Source organism: Typha angustifolia, chromosome 13, assembly GCF_048772165.1.
Source record: "Typha angustifolia cultivar Huaian chromosome 13, ASM4877216v1, whole genome shotgun sequence".
Lineage (NCBI taxonomy): Eukaryota > Viridiplantae > Streptophyta > Magnoliopsida > Poales > Typhaceae > Typha > Typha angustifolia.
Window position 1 is genome coordinate 6,775,445 of NC_133251.1, and position 11,681 is coordinate 6,787,125.

General features: G+C 36.7%; 1 protein-coding gene across 2 annotated transcripts; it reads left to right on the forward strand.

Annotated features, from left to right (window-relative positions):
* The first annotated feature begins 2,052 nt into the window (after positions 1–2,052).
* Positions 2,053–10,665, forward strand: LOC140773917 (uncharacterized). 2 transcript variants are annotated; one of them, XM_073116702.1, is made up of 10 exons: positions 2,053–2,351; positions 2,450–2,813; positions 6,221–6,683; positions 6,778–6,911; positions 7,000–7,103; positions 7,190–7,417; positions 7,505–7,999; positions 8,514–8,890; positions 9,904–9,997; positions 10,076–10,665. In XM_073116702.1, exons 2-10 carry the CDS (start codon positions 2,631–2,633, stop codon positions 10,185–10,187), a joined length of 2,190 nt encoding a protein of 729 aa, XP_072972803.1. In that variant the 5' UTR covers positions 2,053–2,351; positions 2,450–2,630; the 3' UTR covers positions 10,188–10,665. The 2 variants fall into 2 exon arrangements, with proteins under 2 accessions (XP_072972803.1, XP_072972802.1); XM_073116701.1 differs by having other exon boundaries at positions 6,221–6,679; positions 6,774–6,911.
* The last annotated feature ends 1,016 nt before the right edge of the window (positions 10,666–11,681 follow it).

An 11,681-nucleotide genomic window follows, 5' to 3' on the forward strand; every position in this document is an offset into this window, starting at 1 on the left:
ATCTAAATCACCTTCATCATCATATTCCTCTAAATTTTGTTCAACAGTGGATAGAGCCATCCCTTTGGACTTCCTCGGTTTTGAAAGACTAGACTCAAATGTTTGTAGATTTCCTACCAATTGTTTAACTTTCATAGAGTTAATGTCCTTACTTTCCTCAATAGCTATAACTTTTGCTTGAAACCTTTCTGGAAGAGACCTAAGGATCTTACGGACAATTCTGTTTTTAAGAATTTTCTCTCGTAGGTTGAAACTGGAGTTGACTATATCACTCAGCTTTGCATAGAACTCATCAAATGTTTCATTCTCCTCCATACGTAGGGTTTCAAAACTAGTAGTCAACCTCTGAAGTTTTGAAAGTTTTACGGCCATAGTTTCTTCATGAGTTGTTTCTAAGATCGGCCAGGCTTCTCTTGCTATTTCACAAGTAGAAATTCTTCTAAATTCTTCCGAGGAAACACAACTAAAAATTACATTTATTATTTTGCTATTCCAATCAACTTTTTCATAATCTGTCTTATCCCATGATTCAATCAGTTTCTCAATAAACTCATCATTCACCATGTATATTGGTGGACTCCAACCGTTCACAATGGCCATCCATACTCGCTTTTCTATAGACTTCAAATAAGCTCTCATCCTAGCTTTCCAATATCCATAATTTGATCCATCTAGAATAGGAGGTCTAATAGATGAGGGTCCATCTCTATGAAAACCCATGCCTATATGATCTCTCTCAAAGGGTGAGAGAACCTGCTCTGATACCAATTGAAAAAACCCCTAGACACACATATGTATCTAAACACTAGGCAATGATATTGCTCGTTCGCTTAAGTAAAAGTCCGAAGAAATATTAAGAATGAAAGCAAAGATGAACGCCAAGATTTTAACATGGAAAAACCCAAAACGGGAAAAGAAAACCACAGATCCAAACTCGGATCAAAACCAATCACTATGATAGTAGCAGTTACAAGACTGACTCACAAAATAACCCGTCGATTCAAACGACTTTGTTCCTCTCAATCTTGATCGCTAGAACCCATGATTCACTGCTTCTCGTGATTGAAGTTTAATCTCAGTAGCCCTCGAGATTGATCTTTCGTCTAGATAGCCCTTAAGACGAAAGATTAAATTCTTATAGATGAGTAGAACCTTGTTCGTTGAAGAACCGATGTAGCCTCAAGAAATCTCCTTCAATAATGCTTCTTCAACTACCCTATAGATAGGGCATCACAATTCTTATATATGATCTTCAAGATAGAGCCAAATCCAAGTCTTATCCGTACTCACGAAAATCCAATAAATTGCAAACTTCATAGGTGCGTTCGAACGCGGCCTGGGTTCGTTCGAACGGCCTGACTTAATCTCAGGTGCGTTCGAACGCAACAGCTTGAATTCTTCAGGTTGCGTTCGAACACGTTTGTGAACGTTGCTATCGGTCTGTGTGAACGCAGTACCCGCGTTCGGACGCGTTTGTGAATGCACCGCGTTCGAACGCTTTTGTGAACACACCGCGTTCGAACGCGGTGTGAACTCAACAGCTTTTCTCCACTAATCTTGCAATTCTTCAAACCAGAGATATTCTAGACTTGTGTAAAGCTCATATACATGAAAAAATACACTTAGAATATTTTGTACACAATTGCCAACAAATAAAAACCTAACAATTTTGTATTAATTATATTTAAATAAAATATTATAATTATTTTAAATTCAATCAATATCCGTTTAAGATCCGATCATTTATCCGAAAATTATCCGTATCCGTTTAGTTAGGATATGGTTTTAAATTTTGCTATCCGTCCAATATCCGTATCCGAATTAAAAATACGGATCCGGATATGAGTTGAGCACTATCCGATCCGTATCCGATCCGTTTTCACCCATACACGCATATCATCTCATCTCCTTTCGACCTATCCCATAAGTCAGCGTGTGCTACACACGTGATGATAGTTGATGTCTGATTCTGATCAATCAGGCATGAGAACGATATCCTCGATATATATAAATACTGCAATTTTTGTTCTGCTAGAACACCCTCACCAAATCTCTATTAAATGAGCTTTGACCAATCTAGTAGGATTGGATGGTTATCTTACTTGATTTCCTCATTAATTTCTGCTATTTTAGTTTTCCAGCTTTCCATTCTGCGGTGATTCTGATCATTACACTCGGAGACGGCAATCGATATGTCAACTCAGGAATCAGAGAGCTTCACATTCAGGTAGAAACGGGGGTGAGGAAGGCTGCTCCCATAGAATTAATCAAGGCCAAGGTGACCACCATTGTTCACGCGTAAGAGACATGGGAAATAAGGAAGGAGATGGGGAATTGTTGGATAATTTCAAGTGAGAGAACAACTACAAGTATCCCTGTTAATTTTTGTTTTGTATTAATTGAATCTCAATAACTCTATTACGTCTAACTTTATTTATGAGTTAATTAGGGACATGAGTAATTGTGGGCAATCTAACTCCCCCGAGCCATACAGACTGTGGCTAGGCTAGCCTCCTCTCCGCTTCGCTGCTCCTTCGTTTCCCTCTTTTCGATCTCACCCAGATTGGCTTATAATTTCTCGAGCCTCCCCTTCAAGATTCGTTCTTCTTCTTGGTCCGGATCTTCCAAGGATGACTCACAGGAAGAAATGCAGGATTTGGTGGCCAGACAAGCTTGCTCGTGTCGAACCCTCTTCGGATCTTTTACTGTTCGGGTGGTACATGACATGCGGGAGCTCCGTTGATGCCGTTGTTGCTACCGCAGTTCCTATGCTAAAGATCTCGGCTTGTTTTCCACGATGCGAAGATCTTAAGGTAATTTGAATGCTTAGATTCGTATCCGCGATAACAATGTTTATGGTTAGAGTATTTTTCTGTTATGTGTGAAGAGTCTGACAGTAAGCTGGCTCGTATTGGCATTAGATCATTTCTTGCGTTTAGGAGGGAGACGATGTAGCCCACTCGTATAGAATTTACAGTAGTAGAAGGGAGGAAGCTAGGGCTCGGTCTTCTAGTCAGTTTTGATGATTCATTTGCCAAAGAACCAAGTTTTGAACACTCTTCGATGATTTGTAGCCTTCCTTGTCATAGTAAGAGAGCTTGAAGACTTCGAAAATTTGATAAATTACTTTTCAACCTTTTCCTTTTTATAATTTGAATTCTGTTTTAATTCTTTCTTTTCAGCTTTTGTCAATTCTATAATCATTTAAGCTAGAAGACTAGGAGCAGAGGCTGTAAATTAGTCTGCGATTGAGAGATGTTGAGTGATTAGTCTAAATTTTCTAGTTTTTGTGCTTAATAGATTGGTCCACATGTTAATGTCAACCAATTGGCATCAATGTTCATTTAGTCACTTGAATTTTATTTACTATAGGTGAGCGTCCGCGGTAATCTGCTAATTTGATTCTGGTCTCTTTACTAATTCAACAGATAAACGGCAGCACTGTGCCATGTATAGTACATCTTGAGGGCTTTTATGGCATTATCATCTTATAGCCTGGAGGATATAGATATCTCGAGAGTATATGGACCTTATGAAATTATTTGATCCTTTCCTTGCTGCTCATAGTTTTATACTGCATATATTTTGTATATGTTATTATATGCTTGGCTTCTTTATCATTTCTGAACAACAAAAGAAATATATAGAACTTCAAATTTATGGAATAGAGTGACTGTAGTAGCAAAGATTGAAGGTGAGATAGGTCCCAAAAGACATACTATTTTCTGTTTAAGATAATTTGAAGAAAAATCCTTCGGTCAATGACCTTAGGGTTGCATTTGTTTACCATTATTTTGAAATGGTTGGCATGTTAAGCTACCTATCTTACACCTTTGACCTATCAAAAGATAGTCCTGTCATTTCACCATCATTTGACATTGATTCCAATTAATGAAGTCCTTACTTCTAATATGGAATCCAGTTCAATGGCTCTTGTGTTTACCTGACTTTAACATTTGGATGTTAAGAAAAGGAGTCCTCATTCCATGGCAGGAATGGTGTGCCTTGGCACTGAACTGTTCCCAAGCCAAGGACAAGAGGTTAGACATTTGTTTCTATTTACCTACAATAGATTGAACTGATCCAATATATTTCTATTGCAAAAATGGTGTTTGCAACAGCCAATGAAAATCTTCTTAGAGATCAGGCTACCGATTGAGAACGTGTAGTGCTTGCGAGACTCATTTTCTTCTCCATATTGATCATGGAATTTCTGAGGTGTGGTAGTTCCTTTACCCTAGCATAATATTTTCAATGTTCCATTATCCTTCTTGATGGATGAATATAATTAGTGTACTGCAGCAGTCTGGTCTCATGAGGTTAATACCATTCCTATACTCTTAGGTATGATTTATTCCTTTAATAGTGGTTCAATCAAAGCCATTTGTCATTATTAGACTAGATAGACATATAGACTTTGCGCTTCAAGTTCAGAATTTGGGGTTTGAGTACAAGATCGATTTGGTTTATCTTGGCACTTATACTTTAATACAATGTTTGGTGTTTGTTTATGCTTCGACTACAGGCTTATTGAATTGGTACATAGCATCTTTGTCATATTTTCTTTATGCATTGCAAGTTTGCAACCTCTAGATTGCCTTGTTATTCATAGAAGTTGATAAGTGCCATGTATAGGTTCACAGTTTTATTTTTTAGATCTTCCGTGTCCTTGTAACCTTCACTTCAATCTCATGTTTATTATACTTGATAACTTCTGCTTTTTTACAAGGACATATAACGTTAAGTTTTCATATACCAGTGTTGTAGTAGAAGTTGATATTGGCTTTTCTGTTTAATGTATTTATCTTTTTAAGTCTGATTTTGTAATTGTTTACCTCTTTGATCTTTCTTTTTTCTTGTTATTCTCAGTTTAATTTTCCCAAGTTGCATCTTATTGTTTTCTTTCCTCTTTGAATGCTTGTATTATAAGCTCTACTTATGGATTTAAAATGTAGTAGTCATAATTATCTATGATGGATGCCAGCCTTGCTGTTTAATCATATTATAATCATGGTTTTGAGTTTTGGGCCAAAATCGTTCAGTTTCAGCCAAAATGTATCAGCTTTGCCATGACTGACCAGAAACTCAACCCGAGCTGGTAAGCTAATTGGTTTCGGGTGTTGGAGTTGTAGCTACCTCAAGTATTTGGTTCTATAGATATTTCATTATGCTAAATGTCTGACAAAATGTCATAATTTCTGTTATTATTCTGAATTTTTTTTCTAGTTATTGCTAGTTCTGAATTATGTCAGTTCTTATACATTAAGAGATGGAGTGCAAGTGAAACTTCTGAAACTAGAGGTACAACTGCTAGAATTTGCTGAAACTCTGATTTTTCTATTTATTTTTATTTTTATTTTTAAAGAGTGGGAAATCGAAATAAAAAACTTTGGATGTTTGGACCTTGGCCCCAATGCCTCTTTGAGCACACAATTGGCTTTTTTTGACTCCCGTTGTTGTATCATGAAATGCTTCCTAGATGCTTGCACATTTCTTTTTGTTTCCCTTTCTCCATAAGTGGAAATTCTTTTGGGTCTGGAACGCATACTTCTAACCTAGGCAGCTAGCTGTTAACAAAAGAAACAATCAATAGTTCCAGCCTAACATTACAGTCTGGTAATGTAAAAGATGATAATTTCCATGGATTCAAGTATCAGCTGATCCCAATCTGTATCGCCGAAACGGATTAATCGATATGGCTGATTTAGTCGATCCCCACTCCGAATTGCTTGAAATGGAAGGCCGATACAGCTGATATGGCCGATATGTGTCGTTTTTTCAAGCACCCGATCCTGATTCTAAAACTGATACTTAGAACCTTGATAATTTTTTTTCTGATTTATACAACTTGCATTGAACTTCATCTAAATGTTCAACTTACAAGTTTCCGTCAGGATATGTTAATCAGTTGAACACTGAATAATTAACCCAAGTATATATTGAGAGACACATTGCATCCATTTGACAGGTTTCTATATATCATATGTGTGATTGATTGTTTTCCATTACGTAGTTGGTGTCGATACATTTTGCAGTGTGGCCAATCAAGGTACATCAGGGACAATTGTTCTGATCAGTAATGCCATTACCATTGAAGCTGAAACATTTTAGATATGATTGCAAGTTTGCAACCATGCTGAAGCTCGTGAACTTTTGTTAAATTTTGCATTCATATTGTCTTTAAGATCACTTTTCAGTCTTAGGTTCTTTTATGACACAGGAAATGCTTCATTTTGCAAATGGGAAAATGCCTCTGCAACTTCAAGAGACTTCAGCTTTTGCTATTCTTGGACAATGTGTTGCAGATCCTTATGCAGACTCAGAATTGGTCGATCAAAATAAGAACCTGCTTTCTGGAAGCAAGTTTAAGCAACAACAATGTATTGGACCGGCACAAAATTTTTCCTTAAAAGACAAGAATTTGGACAGCATGGATGGTCAATGTCATGAGAAATCTTGTGCAGGAGCAGCATCTGATTATAATCATAGAAGATGGAAATGTGGTTGCAAAGCATTAGAAGGTCTTATAGAACATCATACAAACTCATCAATAAGAAGTGGTAACTGGATCCAGCTACTGTATAGATCTAAAAGAATGTTGGGTGAAGAGTCCAAAGTAATACCGGAGCTGCATCACATACATCTAAATGGTGATACAATTGCAGCCTGTGATGCTCACGTATGTAAGTCGAGAAAACTTTGCTTCTTTTTTCCCTGCATAAAGTACCTCAGTGCTTGATGTGATAATTCTAATTCTTCTTGGTTAATTGTAGGTAGTAATATATGACCAGCCAAGTTATGGTAGAAATCATTTGTCTTTGAGCTCTTGGGGTTTCTCTTTGCAAGTGAGGTCACCCTCCAAGAAACCAAATTGGATAAATGACCTTCAGAAGAAACCATTTCTTGATTTGGTAATTATGTCAAACTTGTTCATTAGATCAGTACTCTTTCCAGTATGTTTGCAGCTAGTTAGGTTTGTTCCTCCAAACTGACTTGCAGGATTCAGTTATATTGGCGCTTAACTGTTCAAATGCTGCTAGTGTACTTTTGGACCATCGTATTGGTATCGTTAATCCTGTGATCCATTTCTTCTGTAAACCCATGTAATTTCTCTTTCTTGGAAGCTTTTACTTGGATGACACCATGGGTTCCTCTCCTGAGTCCTGACTTTGATTTAATTCCTATTCAGACTAGTTGTCTTCATAGAGATGGTTTGGCATTTTGTGGCAGTGATTGTGGCTTCAATCTCCAGTATTACTTACCTCTTCCTTCAATTCTTCTACAATTATCTGAGTCGCCGATCTCAAACATTCTTCTTTGTACTAGAAAAGATGTTTCAAAACACATGGAAAAATGTGCACATACGCAGTTGTCAGATTCTTTATTGGCCAATTTTCCTTCAAGATACTAGTTTCAGGTAAATGAAAAATGTGTACAAGATCGCCCAGCAATTTATATTGGATCTCGACTTTTCTTAGTGTCACACATTTCGTCTTATCTGCAGTTCACAGTCAAATATTGAATATGCACATAAAGCTGCCCTCCAGAAGCACTTCAACTGGTCTAGTGTTGGTGTGGATGTTATGCTAGGCATTGTTTTTGGAGTATTATTATTGATTAATGCTGATGCTATCTGGTTGAAGATTCTTGCTGTTGTTCACTACATGACGGACAATGCGTTACGTTCTGGTTGTGTGTGGTTAATGGGTGTTCCTGCTGGCTTTAAGCTGAACACTGAGCTAGCAGAGCTTCTTGGCATGATTTCACTCAATGCAGTTCAAATTTTCTCTACCCTTTGGTCTTTTATGTCTACTTCCCTGAGATATATCATTGAGGGGCTTGCATTATCAGGAATTGTTTTTGGTCTAACTGTGCCAGCCGCTTTGTGCATAGACCTGCTCAAGCTTGCAACTTTGCATGTTACAACTCTTCATTGGTTAATCTCTTTTCTGTATTCACAACAGCTACAGGCTTTGGCATCATTGTGGCGCCTTTTCAGGTATTAGTTTCATTGCTACACAAGAGGCTAGCAAATTGAGTAATTTCTTGTTGGTGAACCTGCTGTTACCTCATTTATACTGTCTCATAGGAACCATTGATCTGTTGAATACCCCATATCTGTGAGAAGGCAGCTATCATTTAGTGCTTTGATCAGAAGAATTTTCATAATGAAGTGGTGATAATATAGTAATTCTCATGACTTGTGGATATACTTCATAACTTTATGGTAATATGCATATTAGAGTTCTCATGCCTCTAACCTCAAGAATGTATGCATTCTCATTTCCTCTTTATTATGGTAGTAGTAAATAGTGACTGAATGGCAAAAGTAATTGGTAAGGAAGGCCAGTTGAAGCCATAATTCAATGAGCAGCACTCCCCTTGGTGCAGAAATTGATCTGTGTATTTGGATAAGCCATTAATGGAGTCATGCCTGAAGTCCTAAGCTATTTTGGTCTTTCAAATTTCCGTTTTTTAATGAGCTATGACTAATTTAGAAATTTTATTTGCAGAGGACGGAAGTGGAACCCACTTCGGGAAAGGTTAGATAGCTATGACTACACGGTTGAACAACATGTAGTGGGTTCATTGTTCTTTACACCCTTCCTACTTCTTTTACCAACAACATCCGTATTCTACATTTTCTTCACCATCTTGAGAACCATGATAACTTTCGTCTGCATCTTGATTGAGATAATGATATCTGTCCTTCATGCTGTGCCTTATGCTGAAATATTACTGTGGTTCACAAGGAGGAGCAGATTTCCCTCTGGAATATGGTTTGAGTCCATATCAGTTCCATCTATGTATAGTCATGCAGATTATGGACAGTCAGATGAAGGATCAGAAACTTTGCTTTCACTTCTACATAGTAACTACGCTACAATTGGTAAAGTGCCACTGTACCTTTCACTAAATTGTGTTCTACCCTTTTCATTCCCTGTACAGACTCCATCCTTATTTTTCTCTGGAATCCCTCGAAGCAGTATGTACACTATTTCTGTAGAGAGTTTTTTTTCCTGACCTATATTAAGATATTATTGTTTGATATTCATCGATAGTCTCTCAGTAAACCCAATAACCATCATACACATGATAGGTTTAATCCCCTCACTATCCATGTATAGCTCTTGTGAAGCTTGTTAGTCAATTATGCTGTCCGCAATCATTCTTGGACTGTTATTTGTGTTATTTAGATACTTCTGAAGCTGCTAACTGCATGGCCAATTTCACTTTTCACTATACTATATTAGAAGTATCAGTTCCATTCTTACTAAATTTTCTTAGTTTACCTTGATGCATCTCACTGACGTGTAAGAAGGCAGACCTTGTTGAAGGTCTCTATTTACGATAGCTTCGTTTATGTTGATAGGCATTAGGGAAATTAAGATATTCTCGTGTCCTTTAGCAATTCTTTCTATATATTTTATTAATATTTTGAGCAATATTCTCCAACATCACAATGTACACATTAAGTACCATTATATAACATTGTTTCACTGATTTGTAAATTTATAACCATCAGAACTTGGAAGATATGCTTTTTCTTTATATTTGGCATCTTCAATCAACACATTTTTCCTGCTATTTTCAGTGAATTAAATGGTAACTTTTCTTATTTGGGTCTATGTAAGACATATAAGATCAACCTACTGAAACCCTGCTTTAATTATGCTGTCTCACTCATTACACCCTTGAGAGATGTGGCAATTTGTGAGGGCCACAGATAAAAAAAAATCACCTGCTGTCTTGTGGCGTGTTAATGGAGACTAAGGTGTCTTGACTAGATACAGATGTGTTACTAGCATTTCATTTGTATCAGAAACAATATATTGGAAAGACTTTCTAGTGACAAGTACTATTATAAAGTGAAAGAACTGACATGGAGACAAACAATTGCAGGGCAAGTCATTGGGCCACATTACAGTAAAACATTTCATGGGGTTGCCTCCTCTTTTGGCAAATCATTGGCATATGGGTTCCTAAGCGGTCAAAGGTCATTGCATGAAATTATTCTATTCTCTGTTTGACCGTTCTTTTCTTTTGCTAACCAACTTTTGAACTTCTGTTGCAGAATTCCATCAACTTTGCACACCAATCTACCTCCCTCACTGCCTTGGATCCGTATTGGCTTCAGAGAGTACTGGACGCTATGCCGCAGTTCTATGCTCTCTGGCAGATTATAGTAGTGATGTCAAAAAAAAAATGTGTGTGGCATCCAGCTGCAGCTCAATAACACTAAGATTTTCTATCAAATTCATCTTTTGTGATTCTTTTACTACAATTCATTTAGAAGGCATTACTCATTGTGATGGTAAAGGCTTGCCTCATAACTTAGAATTATGGGTTCAAGTCGAGGAAATAACCAGCTGAGTAGTAAGAGTAAAGCTGTTCTCTCTAAACCCCACCTTGGCAGGAGTCCTGTGGATCGGTTCAATGTTTTTATTGTTTGGTCCTTCCTAAACATGCTTAACATCTCAGTGATTCTTACTGACCTTTAAATTGAATTTGAGAAACACCTGAAATTTTGTTGTACCTAGCTTTTCAGAGCTCCGACATTGATCGGCCTAGAAATTTTAATTTTTTTGGCAGATTGTATCTAATGTTGGAATATTATGTACCTATACTGAGAGATTATTAACTAATTCACTTGTGTTCTTTTTCTTTTCAGTTTGTTGCATGATTGGTGTTTAAGAGTTTCGCGGAAAACTCGTACCGGCAACCACAATAAACCTTCTATATTGCAGCCATTTTCATGTTAGTTAGCTTTCTGTGGTTCTTATTCCTTGATAAAATTCTCTAACCAAACGTACCAGTGCTCTAGACTGCTTGCTCAATCCGAAGAAAATGAGAGAGACAACTATGGTTGCAAGATTAGAAGACAAAAAAGCATATACTGATTAAATTTGGCTTGAAACTCTCATGTCCAAAAAGTATAGCCATACCAGTTTCTAAAAGTTCGAATGCAACACATTACTTGAAGATCTATGCCTATTCATTGAAGTATATTATAAATCTTCTTATAAGTGGAACTGAGAGATCTGCTCAAGAATAAAGCCTAGGTGAATGAGAAAAAGAATTTTACACTAAATAGTACTTGAAGATCTCGATATCAAGTCGTCCCCCAAAAAAAAACATGGTAAAGAAGGAAGTGGACATCTGAACAGGGTCTGGTTTGATCATCCAATCCACAAGTGGTTTTAGGCCCACTTTCGGCCGAATAGGTTATGGTTAAGTTCAGTCATACTTGGGTCAATATCGAGTCATCAAAACTCCGACATACTCTCAGCAAACTCAAAAAATTATTTTTGATTTTTCGTACAAACGGTTTGAAAACTATCTTTATATATATATATATATACACACCAAACCATATATCCATATATCCAAATTGTTAACGTTAACGTTTATTTGACTCGGTAAGTAACTTGGTTGATGTAAATAACAAACTAGATAAGATCATATAAACCGTTCAAAAACTTGGCAGCTTATTATTGTAAGTCACTAATATAGTCAGTGATTTTTAATATAGTTAACAAAATGCAATGCAATATTTCCTACCAAATAAGCTAAGTGGTTAAGCTATATATTCATATCATAATTGGTCTCTAATTATGAGATTTTGTTACGGACCAGATTTGGAATGATCTGGACATAACAAAATTATAATATTTTTATAA